The sequence below is a fragment of the Mirounga angustirostris genome, unplaced genomic scaffold (genome assembly GCF_029215605.1).
Source record: "Mirounga angustirostris isolate CCGP_5_RB_7025 unplaced genomic scaffold, mMirAng1.0.hap1 SCAF_3, whole genome shotgun sequence".
In the NCBI taxonomy this organism is placed as follows: domain Eukaryota; kingdom Metazoa; phylum Chordata; class Mammalia; order Carnivora; family Phocidae; genus Mirounga; species Mirounga angustirostris.
The window spans coordinates 160,981,218-161,000,462 of NW_026991711.1; the positions used below are offsets into that span (position 1 = coordinate 160,981,218).

Genomic DNA, 19,245 nt, shown 5'->3' on the forward strand with positions numbered 1-19,245 from the left:
CTAGTGAAACAAAGCAGTAGGGAGTACCAGCTGTGATGAAGGGAACAACCATTGTTACGAATACAAGGCCCCTTCTTATCTCGGGCTCTGTGATTGCTGTTTGTTATTTGATCTCGAGCAGGTGCTTACTCTCTTCTCAACATTGAGCTTGCCCTGATAGTCACATAATGAGCACATAAGCCCTTTGGTGTTGGCCGTGGGTCATTGTTTCGAGGGTTTTTCCTGATCTGTTTGTGTCAGGTGCCCTGCCCCCTGCAGCCCTCTGTGCATGCCCCGTCACAGCAGTGGTTACACCGTGGTTTCATTCCCACTGGCTGTCCCATCTCTCCATCAGAGAGTGGGCTGCTTGACAGTGCAAGCTGTGCTTCTCCAGGGCTGGTCACCACACACCGATTGAGTAGCCACTCAGTCACTATGTATTGCGTGAATAAATGAACAAACAACCTGGGAATGAGGGACAGAAGATTGCCCTTTGGACGTTAAATTATGAAATCAATATGTCATAAATAAGAACTGAGTGGTAGTCATAGTAATTGTTAATATATATCATTAATAATATATTAAATATTATTAATATTGTTAATATTTATTGCTGAGTGCCAGACTTGTTATAAGATTTTTACATATTTTAACTTGTTGAATAATCACTACTATTCAAATTTTCTCATAAGCTTAGATTTTTTTTATTAGAAGTTAGTATGGATATGTTTATATACACATGGTTCTTTTTCATAACATTTTGCAATATTGATTATGCATTCTGTTTCAACTGGCAGTCACCTGTTTTATTTAATAGTTAGTAGAGGGGACTTTGCTTCCTGCCTGGAATTTGCATTTCATCTCTAGCTTCAGCAACTCACCTCAGAAGACCAGCCCTTCCTGGGCTGGACCAGCTGCTTTTCCACCTAGGTGAGGACCAGTACCAGGCTTGACTCAATAGAGGTGTGACATCAGCAAGATGGTGAAATGGGAGTTTTCTACTCTCTTCTTCCTAAAGGACACCAATTTTCACAATCACTCCTGTGTAAGAGTGACTTATGGAAGTCGAGGAGTCCAGTGGAGAAATCTCATTATACCAGTGGAACAACAACAACAATAAATCCAAGATTGTAAGCATTGAAGAGAGTGAAAGGAACAGTTTCACTTTATGTGCATCATCCTTCCCCCAAGGCGGCATAGTTCAGTGCCAAGTCAGACCTTCTTGGCTCATGATTTATCCCATGGGGGAATGTGAGAGTATGTGAGTGGGCATCTGGCTTCCCCAGCTGTATGGACACTGCCAGAGAGGCCCACTTCTTTCTCGCCCCATCCAGGATACTGAGGAGTGCTGGGGGAAGGAAAAGGTGGGAGAAGAGCAGCCAGGGCTCTGAGAGGGCATCAATAGAACATGGATCCTACTAACCACAAGCAACAAGAAAACATGGAAAGATAATTCAACAAGATCAGGAAAACAATACATGAACTAAATGAGAAGTTTAACAGAGAGATAGAAATAATAAAAAAGAGGCAAACAGAAATTCTGGAACTGAAGAATACAATAAATGGAATCAGGAACAAGACAAGGATGCCCACTCTCACCACTTCTGTTCAACATAGTACCAGAAGTCCTAGCCAAACAATTAGGCAAAAAAAGAAATAAAAGGCTCCAAACTGAGGGAAAAGAAGTAAAATTGTGCACATGACATGATTTTATGTATAGAAAACCCTGAAGACTCCACCAAAAAAATTGTTAGAACTAATCAATGAATTCAGTAAGGTTGCAGGATGATATTATATTAAAACTCAGTTGTGTTGCTATATACTAACAAGCTATCAGAAAGATTAAGAAAACAATCCTATTTATAATAGCATTGAAAACAATTAAATACTTAGGAATAAATTTAACCAAGGAAGTGAAAGATCTATACACTGAAAACTATAAGACATCATTGAAAGAAATTGAGGAAGACAGAAATAAATGGAAAGATATCCCATGATCATGGATTGGAAGAATTAATATTGTTAAAATGTCCATACTACCAAAACAATCTACAGATTCAATGCAATCCCTAACAAAATTCCATTAGCATTTTTCACAGAAATAGAAAAAAAAATCCTAAAATTTGCTTGTAACCAAAAAAGACCCTAAATAGGTAATGCAATTTTGAGAAAAAACAAACTGGATACATCACACATCCTGATTTCAAACTGTTTCACAAAGCTATAACAATTGAAACAATATGGCACCAGCCTTAAACCGACCCACAGACCAGTGGAACAGAATTGAAAGCCCAGATATAAACTCATGCATATACAGTCAACTAATGTTTGACAGGGGTGCCAAGAACACAATCGGGAAAGGATAGTCTCTTCAATAAATGGCTTGGGGAAAACTGAATGAATTGTACCCCTACTTTACACCACTCACAAATGAACTCAAAATGTATTAAAGACTTAAATGTAAGACCTGAAACCATAAAACTCCTAGAATAAAACATAGGGGGAAAATTCCTTGACATTGGTCTGGGCAATGATTTTTTGGATATGAAGCCCAAAGCGCAGGCAACAAAAGGAAAAATAAACAAGGGGTATTATCTCAAACGAAAAATCTTCTGCATAGTGAGGGAAACAATCAATGAAATGAAAAGACAACCTAAACAGTGGGAGAAGATATTTGCAAACCATTAACCATAGGGAGTTAACATCCAATTATATAAGGAACTAATGTATCTCAGTAGCAAAAAAAAAGGTAATTTGATTAAAAATGGGCAAAAGATCTGAATAGACATTTTTTTAAAAAAGACATACAGATGGTCAACAGGTACTTGAAAAGTACCCGACATCACTAGTCATCAGGGAATTGCAAATCAAAACCACAGTGAGATACCTCACACCTGTTAGGATGGCTGTTATCAAAATGTCAAAAGTTAAATGTTGGCAAGGATATGAAGAAAAGGGTATCCTTGTATACTGTTCATGGGAATGTAAGTTGGTGCAGCCACTATGGAAAACAGTATGGAATTTCCTCAAAAAATTAAACATAGAACCACCATAGGATCCAGCAATCCCACTTCTGGGTATATATCTGAAGGAAATGAAATTAGTACCTCGAAGAGATATCTGAACTCCCATATTCATTGCAACATTGTTCACTATGTGGAAATAACCTAAGTTATTCAATAGGTTATAACTTATATATAACTTATATATAACTTATAACCTAAGTTATACCATCAACAGATGAATGTACACACAACACACACACACACACACAGAGGAATATTATTCAGCCATGAGAAAGTAGGAAATCCTGCCATTTGCAACAGCATGGGTGAATCTAGAGGACATTACGCTAAGTGAAATTAGCCAGATAGAGGAAGACAAATACTGTATGATCTCACTTATATGCAGAATGTAAAAAAGAAAAAAAGTTGAACTCATAGAAACAGAGTGTAATGGTGGTTGCCAGGGGCAGGGACTGGGAGAATGAGAGATGCTGGTTAAAGGGCACAGGACTTCGGTTATAAGATGAATAAGCTCTGGGAATCTAATTTACAGCATGGTAACTATAGTTAATAACATTGTGTTGTGTACTTGAAATTTGCTGGGAGAGTAGACCTTAATTGTTCTCACAACACACACACACACACAAGGATGGTAACTATGTGAGATGATGGATGTGTTCCTTAACCTGATTGTGGTAATCATTTAACAAAGTATGCATATATAAAACAATCACACTGTGCACTTTATTTTTTTTTTTAAGATTGTATTTATTTATTTGTCAGAGAGAGAGAGAGCACTAGCAGGGGGAGCGGCAGGCAGAGGGAGAAGCAGGCTTCTCACTGAGCAGGGAGCCCGATGTGGGGCTCGATCCCAGGACCCTGGGATCATGACCTGAGCTGAAGGCAGATGCTTAACTGACTGAGCCACCCAGGAGTCCCCACATTGTGTGCTTTAAATATATAATTTTATTTGTCAGCTATACCTCAAGAAAGCTGAAAAAATACTTAGTAGAATCAGCAATAAATTCTCGATTATTTGTTTTTTTCACCCACTAGACTTCTGGCTGCTGTCAAAGTAAAGAAAATGGGGTTTGCTGTCTGGATCAGGGAATAAATGAATTACCAGAATATGAAGAAATAAATAAGGTCAGTGAAATGTAAATTTTTTATAAGACTTTCTCAGGACATGAACAGAACCAACTTACTTTCAGGAAGAATAAATGGCTGCCTAACTTGACTCATTTGATGGATTTCAACATGTCCCCCCCTCTCCATTCTCAATCTTCATCCAAAAAAAAAAAAAATCTGTCTTAACAACTTTATTCTTCATTCCAGATATTATTCTGGTTCAAGTACAACTATCCATAGGAGAGAAAACACATTGATCCCTTAATGTCTCTTAGTTTTTTTGTTTTTTTTTTTAATAAAGCTTTTCAAGTCTTTTTTCAAGAGCTAGAAGCAAAGTGAAGACGTTAGGGAAATGGAAGAACTGGCAGAGGGAGAAGTGATAGGTGGCAATTTGGGGAAACACTCTTGTTCTCAGCTGCTGGTGCCTCCTCTGTTTTCCCAGACTGCAAAGAGAATGTTTGCTCAGGAAGTTGAGCTTTGGAGGACCATTGGCATCTGCACTGAGTTGCTAGTAACCAGGTCTGTGTTAGAGCCCTTGACTTAGAACCCAGAGAGTGTGGCTGGCCAGTCGGCTTTTTTTCTGTCTGCTGTATGTCTTTCTTCTTCTGACCTCATTCCACAAAGGTTTTAAAGTAGTTAGAGTTGTCTGATGATAATAACTCCTGTTACTTTCTTTTTTTTTAAAGACAAGTCCAAAACTCTTCTCAGAAGAGGAGTTTCTGCCATTGGATCCAACTCAAGAATTGATATTTCCTCCAGAGCTAATGGTAAGGCAAAGTTGAGCTCATTATAGAGGAATTCATGGTGAGATGTTTAGGAAGGGTATTGTTTATGGATCCTTTCAGAAGCTGATTGATTGGCAAATGCCATCTGCCATTCTTAACCCAAGGTCTAAATAGTATGGGACTAAGGCAGAGATGAGTGAATGAGGGTAGAGCCATCATGAGGGGATAGTTGACTGTTAAAGCAGCAAATTGTATCAATAAGAAAATGTCATGAAATGACATCACAACATTTATAAATGTAGATATGTTTCCTACTTCCAACTTTGTTTTATTCTTCCATAGAATGGTTTGACAAAATTAAGCATATTAAGATATTTTTAAACATTAAAATGAATTCCTTTGAGATATAAAAGCAGCAAAGGTAGATATAGGAGAACAGTCTCCAGAAGGAATAAAATATTTTTATATGTTTAATCTGAACTCTGATTCCTTAGTAAAGCTTTACTTTTAGGTCACTTTTATTTTATTTTTTAAAAAGATCTCCATTTCCTTTCTCTGTTTCCTATCAAAATGGGGCAGAAACAGGTGAAAATGTTGTCATGAGATGATCTTGAATCCCTCTTGCTGTTTTAACAGATAATGGCTGAGAAAAAACCACAAAGGACCAGGATTTTTAGTGGTGATAGAATGACATGGATTTCCCCAACGACCCTGACGGCACTTCTAGAAGCTAAATTCAATTATCCTCAGGCCCCTGTTGTCATGGGGAACACCTCTGTAGGTATGTAGAACCCCAGGGACCTCTTATAAGGGAACTGAGGAAAAGGACTTTGGAGGAAAGAACCTCATATATACATATTCTCAGGAAAAACAGTCTGAAAAAGTACTTTTAACTGTTTAGACTTGACTTCCTCGGGGTTGCTCAAGAGATTTTCACAACTTCCATGACATAAGTAAATTCCTATTGCCCGGAATCAGAGCAGTGCGTAGAGTTGCACCCAGGAGATCTGCTTCATAACAACTCAGAAGTAGCAGTTCTAGTCAGCTGTCCTTTCTTTCCATGTGGCGATTGATCTTGGGCTCATATTTGAAGTTGCTCTTTGTTTCCTTTTTCGGTGGTATCCTGATAGATATGAAATGGTTTTCTTACACTGCAGCTACAGGGTCTCTCTATTATGTCTGTTGTGAACTCAGTTTGACTGCCTACTTCTTTGAGGAATCTCCCAGTGTCCTCCCAAAGAGAATTTTTGAGTATGCCACAAGTCCTCTCATACTAGTCAGCCAAGACTTCAAGCTGACGAGTTCAAAGTATCCTCCGAGTTCAGTGGAAGTCCATCTGGCTTGTCTCTGGGTGATTTGGCAATGAGCAGACCAATGGAAAGATCTGTAATTTTTATGTATTTAAAGATAATCACTTTTTTTGAGAGAGAGTGAGAGACTGTGTGAGCAGGGGAGGAGGGGCAGAGGGAGAGAGAGAATCTTCAGCAGGCTCCATGCCTGGCATGGAGTCCCACATTGGGCTCAGTCTCACAACCCTGAGATTGTGACCTGAACCAGAGCCAAGAGTCAGACACTTAACTGATTGAGCCACCCAGGCACCCAAAGATAATCGCTTTTAATCACAACTTCAAAAATTTTTTTTCTAATCCTTAGGGCCTGATATGAAATTTAAGGGTGTCTTTCACCCAGTCGTAATTTCTCCAGATGGAATTGAAGAACTGAATTTTGCAAACTGTTCACATAATGGTGAGTTCTTATGGTCCCTGTTTTCTTAGTTCACGTTCATTAATCAATTTATGTCCTTTGTCCAGCAGACAAGCAGAAAAGAATTATTCCTAATTATAATATATAGAGATTCTCTCCGTATAAAAATGATAACACTCTGGAGGAGACCCAGGGACGAATTCTCTATAGTTACATGAAATACTAATTGTCTGAATAGTCTACTGAAAAACTTTCTATGTCTGCCGTATCAGAGAAATGTAGCAACTATCCAATGAAGGGTATTGTGCTAAGTCCTGGATAGAAGATAAAGATAAATAGAACACAGTCTTTGCTCTCCAGAAGCACAGTAGTAAAGAGAGCAGGTTTATGTATTGAGCAGCTTACAGACTGGCTCATCTCTTCCCACAAAGGAAATTGATTTATTGACAATGATGAGAAGTAATATAAATGTGGGTTTGGAGTCTAGCTCTGGAGTCTAATTCTTGACTATTTCGCATATTAGCTGTGAGAACTTAGTTGAGTTCTGAATCTGTTTCTTCATCAGTGAAATGGGGCTATTCTCTCAAAGATTTCTTAAGATTCAAGGAGATTCTGTGAAGCATTCAGCATAGTAAAAACATTTAGTCTACATCACCTTCATCACTACCACCACCTCTACCTTCATCACCACCATCACCAGCATCACCTCCATCATCACCTCCATCACCTCTACACCTTCATCACCAACTCCATCACAACCACCACCACCATCACCTCCACCTCCATAACCTCCACCTCCATCACCACCACCACCACCCCCCCCATCACCTCTATCACCATCTCCATCACCTCCGTCACCACCACCACCATCACCTCCATAATCTCCACCACTGCCTCCATGGCCACCACCACCACTACCATCAATAAGCAGAGCAGCAAGTATCCAGGAAAAAGATCCCATGTCTGTAACTTTGGTCTAATGACATTTCCAGGTCAGCAGTGATCACACTGCATTATTTATAAATGATTTCACTTCAGAGCTGACCTTAGGTGCTGGCCTCAGCCTGACTCAGGTGAAGTACATCTTGGGTGAAGTAATCCAGAACCTCCCAGAGGAGAAGACACGGATGTACCGAGCTCTCTTGAAGCATTTGAGAACTCTGGCTGGATCTCAGATCAGGAACATGGCTGTATGTATTTGATGATGGTAAACTCTGGCATACATGTCTTACATGACTATCTCTGATGAATCATGACATTTTTTGTTCTTTTAGAACAGACAAAAAATTATAATTCTCCAAAACCTTGCTTAATCCTTACTTTATCAATTGTGTTTTTATAATTATATAACAGGTATTGAAAATAACTCACTCTTTTAAAAAGTCTTTAGGGGGCCATATCGTGAGCAGGCACCTAGATTCAGATCTGAATCCCCTCCTGGCCGTGGGCAACTGTACCCTCAACTTGCTATCGAAAAGTAAGTGACAACTCCTTGGAGATTATTAAACCTGCTCCTCTTACCCATTTTTCCCTCTGGGGAGGCAGGAAGTCCAGTTTTGAAAATGACTATTCTTTGTAATAGTAATAATTTTCTCCACCTTTCTGGATGCTGGAAATTTGCCCAGTCTGTTCCTAATTCCATACACTTCCAATGTCTTCGTCGCTTTCTTTTGAGGCCGTCTGCTAGGTATTTTCCTGTACTGGTCACCCTACGTTGACCATGCTTGTGTTGGTTAGTGTCCTGCTGTGACCTGAGTAGTAGAGAGAACTAAAGTCTGTTGAGAACTACAGAGCCCCTTTGTTGAAGACTTTCTCCAGGTGGTACAGGAGGGTTGTGGGCTCATACTTAATTGTTCATTGATGGAAGCCTGCAGACCTTTTTTTGTTGAAAATGGTTGGGCTCCATTCTGTGTTTATATGAGTTTTGTTTTTGAAACAAAGTCCAGGGCTTCTAATATATTTCTCTTATTCCAACTTGGTTAATAGTTATTGCTAATTGGTCCCTTATAAATCTGTTTTTATTTTCATTTAAAAATATGGACTAGCCTTCTATTACCTGCATTGTTAAATACCTACTCTTCATATCATCTGAACCACAAAATTGTCTTAAGGAGGAAGGTTAGTATTCAGAGTTGTATGTTATAATAAGGCAGCACCTCACTAGTATACATTTATTAAAGGCAGTTTATTTATTCATTACTGAACCTAGTACGGTTCCTGGTTATAAACAGTACATATTTGTTGAGTGACTTGATCAGAATATCAAGAGGGATATTAATATCTACTGCCTACTTACAAAGCTCAGAATGGATTTTGCTGTTTGGGAAGAGGACTGTTCATGTCCTGTTCTATGTGATCTCTGGGCCACTCTGCTAGATATTTTTATTTATAAGCAAGCAAAGAAGCAAACAACAACAACAACAACACAGGTGGGACCTAGCCACAAGATGCCATTGTAGGGGGAAAGATGTGCTAAGCAGAGAAAGAACACTTCTTTTCCCAGACAACCAGTTTCATCAGATATTTGGTAGAATTGTTTCCAAAGTTTTATTGTTTAACAGAACAGATTCCAGGGAAAGTGTCATTTCTTTCCACAGAAGGAAAACGAGAGGTTCCTTTAAACGAGGAGTTTCTCAGACGGTGCCCCAGTGCAGATCTGAAGCCTGAAGAGATCTTAATCTCAGTGAACATACCCCACTCGAGGAAGGTGAGAATGTCCTTTCAGTCTCATGCTTTTACTGTGAGTCTAAAGCTTGTTAATTCCAAACATGGTGAGTTAAGAAAAGGTGTTGACTATTTACAGGGGAGATTACAGTATTTGTGAGTAGTTACTTTTTACTTGTGTTATGTGCTCCCTGATCATTCATCAAGAGACCTTTGTCTCTACCATTCTCTGTCTGCCTCTCTGTCTCTTTCTGTCTCTATCTCTACCTAACCCAAACTCTGAAGTTACTTCCCTATAGATGCTTATAAATTTTTTGACACATAAGGCTTTTCCATAAAGAAGACTTGCTCTACCTATATCTTGGGGTTTGAAAGAGGCTAAAAAAAATGCACTTCCAATAGAACTTAGGGGAAAGAAGGACTTTGGACTCAAAGTGAATTCAGACTCGACTGAATCCTGGTTTCAGGATCTGTGACCTGAACTTACTACCGAAGCACTCGGAGGCTTAAATTCCTCATCTATAAAATGGGAATAATCAAGCCTGCCTTGAAGGGTGTAGTAGTTTGCTAGGGCTACCATCATAAGGAACCATAGGCTGAGTGGCTTAAACAATAGAACTTTATTTTCTCACAATTTGGAAGGCTAGAAGCCTGATATCAAGATGTCAGCAAGATCGGTTTCTTCAGAGGCTTCTCTCCTTGGCTCGTAGATGAGCATCTTCTCCCTGTGTTTTCCCTGTTTATGTCCAACTTAACGCTTATGAGGACACCCATCATGTTAGATGAGAGCCCACCGTAATTACCTCATTTTAATGTAAATACCTCTTCAAAGAAAGAGTCTCCAAATACAGTCACATTCTGAAGTACTGGGGGTTAAGACTTTAACATATCAATTTTAGGGGACACGGTGCAGCCCATAACAGAGAGTGGGACAAGGGACTGAGAGGCAGCGTACATAAACTGTTCCGTGCATCATTGTCACTCACTGTATTTCGGCATGTGCTACCTAACTTTCGCCTTCAGTGGGAATTTGTGTCAGGCTTCCGACAAGCCCAGCGGCAACAGAATGCGCTTGCCATCGTCAATTCGGGAATGAGAGTCATTTTTGGAGAAGGGGGTGGCATCATCAGAGAGTTATCCATCTCATATGGAGGCGTTGGGCCAACCACCGTCTGTGCAAAGAATTCCTGCCAGGAACTCGTCGGAAGGTACGGCATCCTGTCCTCAGACTCCAAGTACCGCAGCACCTCTTTGTGTGGTGGCATACAGTTACGAGAAGAAAAATGCTTACCACCTTCCTATTTAATGGCATGGGATTCCAGTACGATTTCATGATTATTTCCATGTGTCTTGATTAGAGTGAATTCTGAAATGGGCATCTTGTAGTCTGTGTGTGTGCATGTGCGTGCGTGTGTGTGACAGAGAGGGCAGGGAGAGGGAGAAGGAAAGAGAGAGAGAACCCACCTCCCAATAGTACAGTAGACACAGTAAGCAAAATAAGAAAATATGCATTTTCTCTAATTTCTCTTTCTACAGTTGTGTTGTTAGTGTATAAGAAAGCAACTGATTTCTGTGCATTGATTTTGTATCCTGCCACATTACTGAATTGCTGGATGAGTTCTAGTAATTTGGGGGTGGAGTCTTTTGGGTTTTCCACATAAAGTATCATGTCGTCTGCAAAAAGAGAGAGTTTGACTTCTTCTTTGCCAATTTGATTACCTTTTATTTCTTTTTGTTGTCTGATTGCTGTTGCTAGGACTTCTAGTACTATGTTGAACAAGAGTGGCAAGAGTGGGTACCCTTGACGTGTTCCTGATCTTAAGGGAAAGGCTCTCAGCTTTTCCCCATTGAGGATGATATTCGCTGTGGGTTTTTCATAGATGGATTTTATGAGCTTGAGGAATGTTCCCTCTATCCCTATACTCTGGAGAGTTTTAATCAGGAAAGGATGTTGTATTTTGTCGAATGCTTTTTCTGCATCAATTGAGAGGACCATATGGTTCGTCTCCCTCCTCTTACTAATTTGTTCTATCACTTTGATTGATTTGCGAATGTTGAACCACCCTTGCATCCCAGGGATAAATCCCACTTGGTCGTGGTGGATGATCCTTTTAATGTATTGTTGGATCCTATTAGCTAGGATTTTGTTGAGGATTTTGGAATCCATATTCATCAGAGATATCGGTCTGAAATTCTTCTTTTTGATGGGGTCTTTGCCTGTTTTGGGGTTTAAGGTAATGCTGGCCTCATAGAATGAGTTTGGAAGTTTTTCTTCTGTTTCTATTTTTTGAAACAACTTCAGGAGAATAGGTATTATTTCTTCTTTGAATGTTTGGTAGAATTCTCTAGGGAATCCATCAGGCCCTGGACTCTTATTTTTTGGGAGGTTTTTGATCACTTTGATCAAAATCTCATTACTGCTTATTGGCCTATTCAGGTTGTCAATTTCTTCCTGTTTCAGTCTTGGCAGCTTATAGGTTTCCAGGAGGGCCTCCATTTCATCCAGATTGCTCAGTTTATTGGCATATAGTTGTTGATAATAATTTCTAACAATTGTTTCTATTTCCTTGGTGTTAGTCGTGTTAGTCCTTTCATTCATAATTTTATTAATTTGGGTCCTTTCTCTCTTCTTTTGGATAAGTCTGGCCAGTGGTTTATCGATCTTATTAATTCTTTCAAAGAACCAACTTCTAGTTTCGTTGATCTGATCTACTGTGTTTCTGGTTTCTAATTCATTGATTTCTGCTCTAATTTTAATTATTTCTCTTCTAATGCATGGTTTAGGCGTCGTTTGTTGCTTTTTCTCTAGTTCTTTAAGGTGTAGAGTTAGTTGGTGAATTCAGGATTTTTTTTTTTTTAAGATTTTATTTGACAGAGAGAGAGAGACAGCGAGAGAGGGAACACAAGCAGGGGGAGTGGGAGAGTGAGAAGTAGGCTTCCTGCAGAGTAGGGAGCCTGATGTGGGGCTCGATCCCAGGACCCTGGGATCATGACCTGAGCTGAAGGCAGACGCTTAACGACTGAGCCACCCAGGTGCCCCAATTCAGGATTTTTCTATTTTTTTGAGTGAGGCTTGGATGGCTATGTATTTCCCCCTTAGGACCGCCTTTGTAGTATCCCATAGGTTTTGGACCTATGTATTTTCGTTCTCATTGATTTCCATGAATTGTTTAAGTTCTTCTTTGATTTCTTGGTTGACCCAAACATTCTTGAGCAGAGTGGTCTTTAGCTTCCAAATGTTTGAATTTCTGCCAAATTTTTTTTTGTGATTGAGTTCCAGTTTTAGAGCATTGTGGTCTGAGAATAAGCAGGGAATAATCTCAACCTTTTGGTATCGGTTGAGACCTGATTTGTGACCCAGTATATGGTCTATTCTGGAGAAGGTTCCATGTGCGCTCGAGAAGAATGAGTATTCTGTTGTTTTAGGGTGGAATGTTCTGTAAATATCTATGAGGTCCATCTGGTCCAATGTATCATTCAAAGCTCTTGTTTCCTTGTTGATTTTCTGCTTAGATGATCTGTCCATTGCTGAGAGTGGAGTATTGAGGTCTCCTACAATTAACATATTGTTATCAATATGACTCTTTATTTTGGTTAACAGTTGGCTTATGTAGATGGCTGCTCCCATGTTGGGGGCATAGATATTTACAATTGTTAGATCTTCTTGTTGGATACACCCTTTAAGAATGATATAGTGTCCTTCTGTGCCTCTTATTACAGACTTTAGTTTAAAATCTAATTTGTCTGATAAAAGAATTGCTACCCCAGCTTTCTTTTGAGGTCCGCTGGCATGGAAGATAGATCTCCATCCCTTCACTTTCAGTCTGGATGTATCTTTAGGTTCAAAATGAGTCTCTTGTAGACAGCATATGGATGGGTCCTGTCTTTTTATCCAATCTGCAGCCCTGTGCCGTTTTATGGGAGCGTTTAGGCCATTCACGTTGAGAGTGATTATTGAAAGGTATGAATTAATTGTCATCATGTTGCCTGTGAAGACGTTGTTTTTATAGATTGTCCCTGTAAATTTCTGTTGTATATCACTCTTGGGGTCTTTCTCCTTTTATAGAACCCCCCTTAATATTTCTTGCAGGGCCGGCTTAGTGGTCACATATTCTTTCAACTTCTGCCGGTCGTGGAAGCTCTGCATCTCTCCATCCATTCTAAATGAAAGCCTTGCCGGATAAAGTATTCTTGGCTGCATGTTCTTCTCATTTAGTACCCTGAATATGTCTTGCCAGGCCTTTCTGGCTTGCCAGGTCTCTGTGGATAGGTCTGACGTTATTCTTATGTTCCTCCCTCTGTACGTAAGGAATCTCTTCCCCCTAACTGCCCTTAAGATGGTTTCCTTGGTTCTAAGATTTGCAAGTTTTACTATTACATGCCGGGGTATTGGCCTGTTTTCCTTGATCTCGGGAGGGGTCCTCTCTGCCTCTAGGACTCGAATGTTTGTTTCATTCCCCAGATTAGGGAAATTCTCAGCTACGATTTGCTCAAATACATCTTCTAGCCCTCTCTCTCTCTCCACTCCCTCCGGGATTCCAATTATTCTGACATTGGAACGCCTCATGGTGTCACTTATTTCTCTGATTCTATTTTCATGGATTCTGAGTTATTTTTCCCTGGCCTCCTCTTTTCCCTTTTTATCTATTATACTGTCTTCCAGATCGTTTATTCTCTCTTCTGTCTCAGTTACCCTAGCTGTTAGATTATCTAGATTGGATTGGATCTCATTGATAGCATTTTTAAGTTCTGCCAATTCACCTTTTATTTCTGCCCTTAGAGACTCTATGTTGCCATTAATTGATTTCTCCATTCTAGCCATTGTCTTCACAATTGCTAGCCTGAATTCCATCTCCGACATCTTGGTTATATCTGCATCCATTTGTAAATCTGCAGCATAAGTCATAATCTCTGAGTCTTTTCTATTTTGGGGGTTCCTCCTCCTAGTCATTCTGTTGATGGGTGTTTGAGGGAATGTATAGAGTCCAAATTATTGACCAGAACCCAAGCAAGATGCACCTGTTTTCTTGGGACCTTAGGGTTGCTGGCCTCTTTGTTTTCCCAGCCTGTCTTCTGGGTGAGGGGCCTGCCATGCTGTTACTCAGGCAACCCTGTTGGGGCAGAGTTGCCCTGTGCCCCTGTGGCGGGGGATGGGCTCAGTGGGAATCAGTCTTTGGGGCTTTTGTTCTCTGGCAGCTTTCCGTGGCGGCTTTCCGCGTCTCTTCCGCGAGTCAGAGCAGAAGAGACCGTTTCCAACCCTCTGCCTCAGAGCAGAGAGACCGCAGTCTGTTCTTCAGTGAGCTCTCCAGGCCAAACTGTCTCCGTTTCTGTCCATGCTGCTATAAACTGCAGCGTCCTGGGTTGTGTGCCCCTCCGCAGTGCCCCCAGTCCTGCCTCCAGGTCGGGACACGTCTCTGCCCTTTGTGCTTCTAAAACCGCCAGCCGCTCCCAGTTCGCGTGTGCGTGACTCCGCCACTTGGGGTTTCCACTCCCGGGGGTTGCAGTTCACCGGCGCAACCCTGGCGCACTGGGCTTCCGACTCGGAGGCTGCAGTTCGCGTCCGCGCGACCCCGCCGGTCTGGTCCTCCACCCTGGGTGCTGCCCTAAAGTCCTTTCCCGATGCTACCGGTCTGCGAGTCTGCGCCCATCAGCGCGCGAGGCTGTCACTCACCGGCGGTGTAGGATCCCCACATCCAGGCACCCTCCTGCTGCCGTTTATCCTCCGATATCTGCCCGCGGAACCACGGCTCTCCGCTTCCTACCTCAAAACCAATGGCCTGCGATATTCTGTTTGTAGAGATCCAGATCGTCTTACATCTCAGGCTGGTTTGGTGGGTGCTCAGAGTGGTCTGGTAGATATCCAGCTCAATTCCGGGACCAGCTGAAATAGGGTCCCCTACTCCTCCGCCATCTTTCCCCCTTTATGAGTCTTTAAATTGGACCGGAGTAAGATACACAGGATTCTCTTTTTAGCTGTGCATAATATCCAGATGGAAATCTGAATTTTGTTGAGCAAGTACTCTTGGCCAGGGCCATTTTAATCTCTGTCCATCAACACTGAATGTCACACCTGGTTACCCTGGTGAGCAGAAATTTTCTCCTTCCCCAGACACAGAGTCTGTATATGGAACAATTTCCTCTGCCCAGACTTCCAGTGAAAGAGGCTGGTTTGCTTACACTCGAAAATAGGCATTTTCTACCATGAGAAAATAATTTACCACAATAAAAAATAGACTGTGGGAGTTTGTTTTATAATAAATGGCTAAAGCCATTTGCTTACATGACTTTTGTTTCTATAGATAATACTAATAGCTGATATTTCTGGAGCATTTACTAGGTTATCAGTTACCATTTCAAAGGTAAACAAAGAGGAATGGTTAAAAGTATGAACTCAGTCAACCCCGATTAACTATGTGATCTCAAGTCAGCTTACTTAACCTTACAGTGCCTTTCCTTATCTGTCAAAGGGCGATAATCATCCCCACCTCATAGGATTAAATGAGTGAATACATACAAGGTGATTACAACAGGACCAGGCATCCAGTAAATATTCTAGTGATACAGGGGTCGGCTACTGCTGGGGTAAGCACTTAACACAAGTTGTCATTTCTTTCTCATGACATTCCAGGAGGTGAGTTCTACTCTCATTCTCCTTTTACTGATGAGGAAGTGGTGGGCCTGGACCAGACGCCTTGAGAGTGAAGGACTGTGATTTGAACGTGGGTTGCCCAGCTGTGGAACTTTTACTCTTATTCCCTGCATTCCACTGTCATTATTTGTCTCACACACGAGCTGAGCCTGTGAGGTAATGAGTCTTCTCTCTGATTCCCATAGGCCCTGGAATGAAGAGATGCTGGATGCGGCTTGCAGGCTGGTTCTGGACGAAGTTACCCTTCCAGGCTCAGCTCCGGGCGGGAGGGTGGAGTTCAAGAGGACTCTCATCATCAGCTTCCTCTTCAAGTTCTACCTGGAAGTGTCACAGATTCTGAAGAGGATGGTAAATGGAACTGACCACGTTCATGAGTTGAACATACTTTCCTCTCAGTAGAGCATCTCTCCCACTTGTTGGGTCACCTTCACTCATTTGACTCTCTTTGGATTCAGCTTCATTTCTCTCACCTATAAGATGATGATGGCAGCCACTCCATAGGTTATTGTGAAATGTGTTGTCGCAGGAAAAGGGCTCAGTAGGTCCCTAGTGCTTCAGAGGAACATGGGAAGACTGCTTTGTAGTTGTCTTGGTGATAGTAGTGATCACCCAGGCATTCTTTTACTAGTTTGTAAGTCCTCAAATCATTTAGGAAAGCATATGAGAGGATCATAAGAAACATAAAGATGTTGCAAGTCAGTGATCTGTATTCAGTTGGTGCTTCTTAATGTGTAGTAGTGGGTATGGGCCTTCCAGAGCATATGTCCTGTTGGTCAGGGAGCTGTTGCTACCCCCAGGGTTCTGCGCGGGCCAAGTACTTGCTAAATGTTAGACTTCCGAGTAGAGCTCCTTGTTAAGAACCATGGTAGCCTCCCTACCAAGACCATTCGGGCCTATTTGAAATATCTACAACGGTTCTACCTTTCAGGACCCTGTTCACCATCCTAGCCTTGCAGACAATTATGAGAGTGCTTTAGAAGATCTTCATTCCAGACATCACTGCAGTACATTCAGGTACCAGGTGAGTGGCATTTTTTTTTTTAAATTCAAAGGGCCTGGCCTATAACTCCTTCACCTGGACACTCCACTTACCTCACAGTGATTCTCAAGCTTTCTAAGCTCTAGCTCCCCTTCTGGTGAACTCAGCCTTCCTTAGTGTTAATTACAATTTCAAACTCAACGAAAAATTATGACGAAAAATAAAACTAGCAATGGCAGTTTTTATAAAAATGTCTGCTTTGATCTTGAAGTTTGTGTGTTTTGCTCTGTGGCCTTGTACCACTGACAGGCATGAGCTGGCTAGCTTGCCATGCACTTTCTGCCCTTGGCGTTGTGGAAGCCAGAGCGCAACCAAAGTCACATTCTGTATCAAGGCTGGGGGGCTGCTTTGATTTCATTTATAGAGGAGCAGCAAACATAGCCCTCAGAGGTTGGTGAAAATGCAGTAATAGTTTTTTAAAAGAGCTACTGATTTACTTTTTTTAATAAACAATTCTATATGCAACGGATACATTGTTGAACACTACATCTGAGACTAATGATGTACTATATGTTGACTAATTGAATTTAAATTAAAAAACAAGCTTGCTTCCCCAGTCTCTATTCTCCAGGTATCTTTTCTGTGAGTTACATTTAGAGTTTGAATCAAACTAAGTTCTAAGAGCTATTCAAGCTCTCCTAATGAAAGCTATTAGAACAGAATTCCTCATGACTTTCAAATGGAGTTTTCCACCACAACATCATAAAAATACCTCCTGAAGTCATCCTGTTGGTAAACTGGATAAGATTTGATGTGTTTTTCCTTGAAATTATTATCAAGAAACTTTACCTTGAGAGTTTTATTCAGTCAAGAACATGAGGAGGCTTTTGAAAGCATCAGTTCATTGAATCTATTGCTGGATTTAGTTGTAAAAGCTGATGGTATGTCATGATGAACGTTGCAGTTGGTATATATCTCTTGAGGTTTTAGGTTCAGGATGTTCAAAAATTTAAGGACACCAAACTCCATTGAAAGTGATGATATTGGGGCACCTGGGTGGCTCAGTCGTTAAGTGTCTGCCTTCAGCTCAGGTCATGATCCCAGGGTTCTGGGATCGAGCCCCGCATCAGGCTCCCTGCTAGCCAGGAAGCCTGCTTCTCCCTCTCCCACTCCCCCTGCTTGTGTTCCCTCTCTCGCTGTCTCTCTGTCAAATAAATAAAATCTTAAAAAAAAAAAAGAAAGAAAGAAAGTGATGATATTGAAAGTTTTAAAAAGCTGCGATCTTTCCTGGTGTTCTGCAAAACATGGAAGCTGCAACCTTCAGCTTATGAATACCCTAACCTTACCTTCACAATGGAATAAACCTCCGAAAGGAACAACAACAACAAATTAATGGGCATTCAAATCATCCAAAGAAAAGTGACAATCTTCACACAGTAGATAGTCAAAAAAAGGAGCTTGTTATTATAGAGTGCAAGGCCGAATTTTGGAAGCAGTTTATCTCCCACAGAGATGAATTTTCTTTTTGTTTTCCTGTGATTTTTTTACACACACACAAATATCTGCATTGCTAGAGCATCTTCAGCACTCATGACAAACATTTCCCCCCAAATCAGTTCATTTGCTTTGAAAGCATTTTGACACCGTTTCAGGAGATCACCAGTTTGAAGAGACAAATTCATTCCTCTGTGGTCCCTTCAGCCACATAACAAGCAGAAGTAAGGAGTCAGGTTCAGCCTCTTTCACCAGTAGATTCACCCCAACTAAGTACCAAAAAAAAAAAGTATATCTTCAGCTAAAATAATCAGCTGCATTTTTTATTATAGACTAGAAATAAGATATATTTTGGGATTTTTCTTCAGTCTTTTCTCAGGCCTCACCCAGCAGGATTTCAAAAGGCTTTTTTTTTCCAATGCTATGATGTGTTTCATTATTGACGATAAAAAGTATTATGTTGTGAAAAACTCCCAGAGCCTTCACAGGTACTTACGGATGTGTTTCCTTAATATTTAAGCTTATGAATTACCTGGAATTTTACTCTTCAGGATGGAAAAAATCCCTTAGGATTAAAAAAAAAAAAAAAAGATGTGGGTGATTTTTTACTCAAATGTTCAAGTTGCGAGCCTGCCACAGAATCCTAGCATGACACGTTGCGGGTATTTACAGAGGGAGTTGATCCTCACCATCTGGAACACAAAAAACCCTACTTGATGGAGCCCTCGTAACATTTTTTTTTTCTCTTGATCACCATCTCAGCTTCTCAAAGGAGAGAGACCAAAGGCCTGTGGAGAGCATTTGGTCCTGAGGACAGAGTGATGAGCTGTGTCACTGGGGCTGGTGTGTGTGGGAGCTGCTTCAGCTCCCCTTCCATGCCTGAACCCCCACATGTAAAATTTTCTCTCAGTTTCCCTC

At 41.0% G+C, this 19,245-nt stretch overlaps 1 protein-coding gene across 1 annotated transcript in view; it reads left to right on the plus strand.

The window, feature by feature from the left end:
* Positions 1-19,245, plus strand: part of AOX1 (aldehyde oxidase 1) — an 80,220-nt gene that overhangs the window by 16,624 nt on the left and 44,351 nt on the right. Inside the window, exons 7-16 of the mRNA XM_045867476.2 lie at positions 4,041-4,130; positions 4,799-4,879; positions 5,474-5,618; positions 6,491-6,583; positions 7,580-7,731; positions 7,925-8,018; positions 9,139-9,248; positions 10,229-10,413; positions 16,040-16,202; positions 16,783-16,875. Coding sequence (XP_045723432.1) covers positions 4,041-4,130; positions 4,799-4,879; positions 5,474-5,618; positions 6,491-6,583; positions 7,580-7,731; positions 7,925-8,018; positions 9,139-9,248; positions 10,229-10,413; positions 16,040-16,202; positions 16,783-16,875 — 1,206 coding nt within the window. The remainder of the gene's footprint in view (positions 1-4,040; positions 4,131-4,798; positions 4,880-5,473; positions 5,619-6,490; positions 6,584-7,579; positions 7,732-7,924; positions 8,019-9,138; positions 9,249-10,228; positions 10,414-16,039; positions 16,203-16,782; positions 16,876-19,245) is intronic.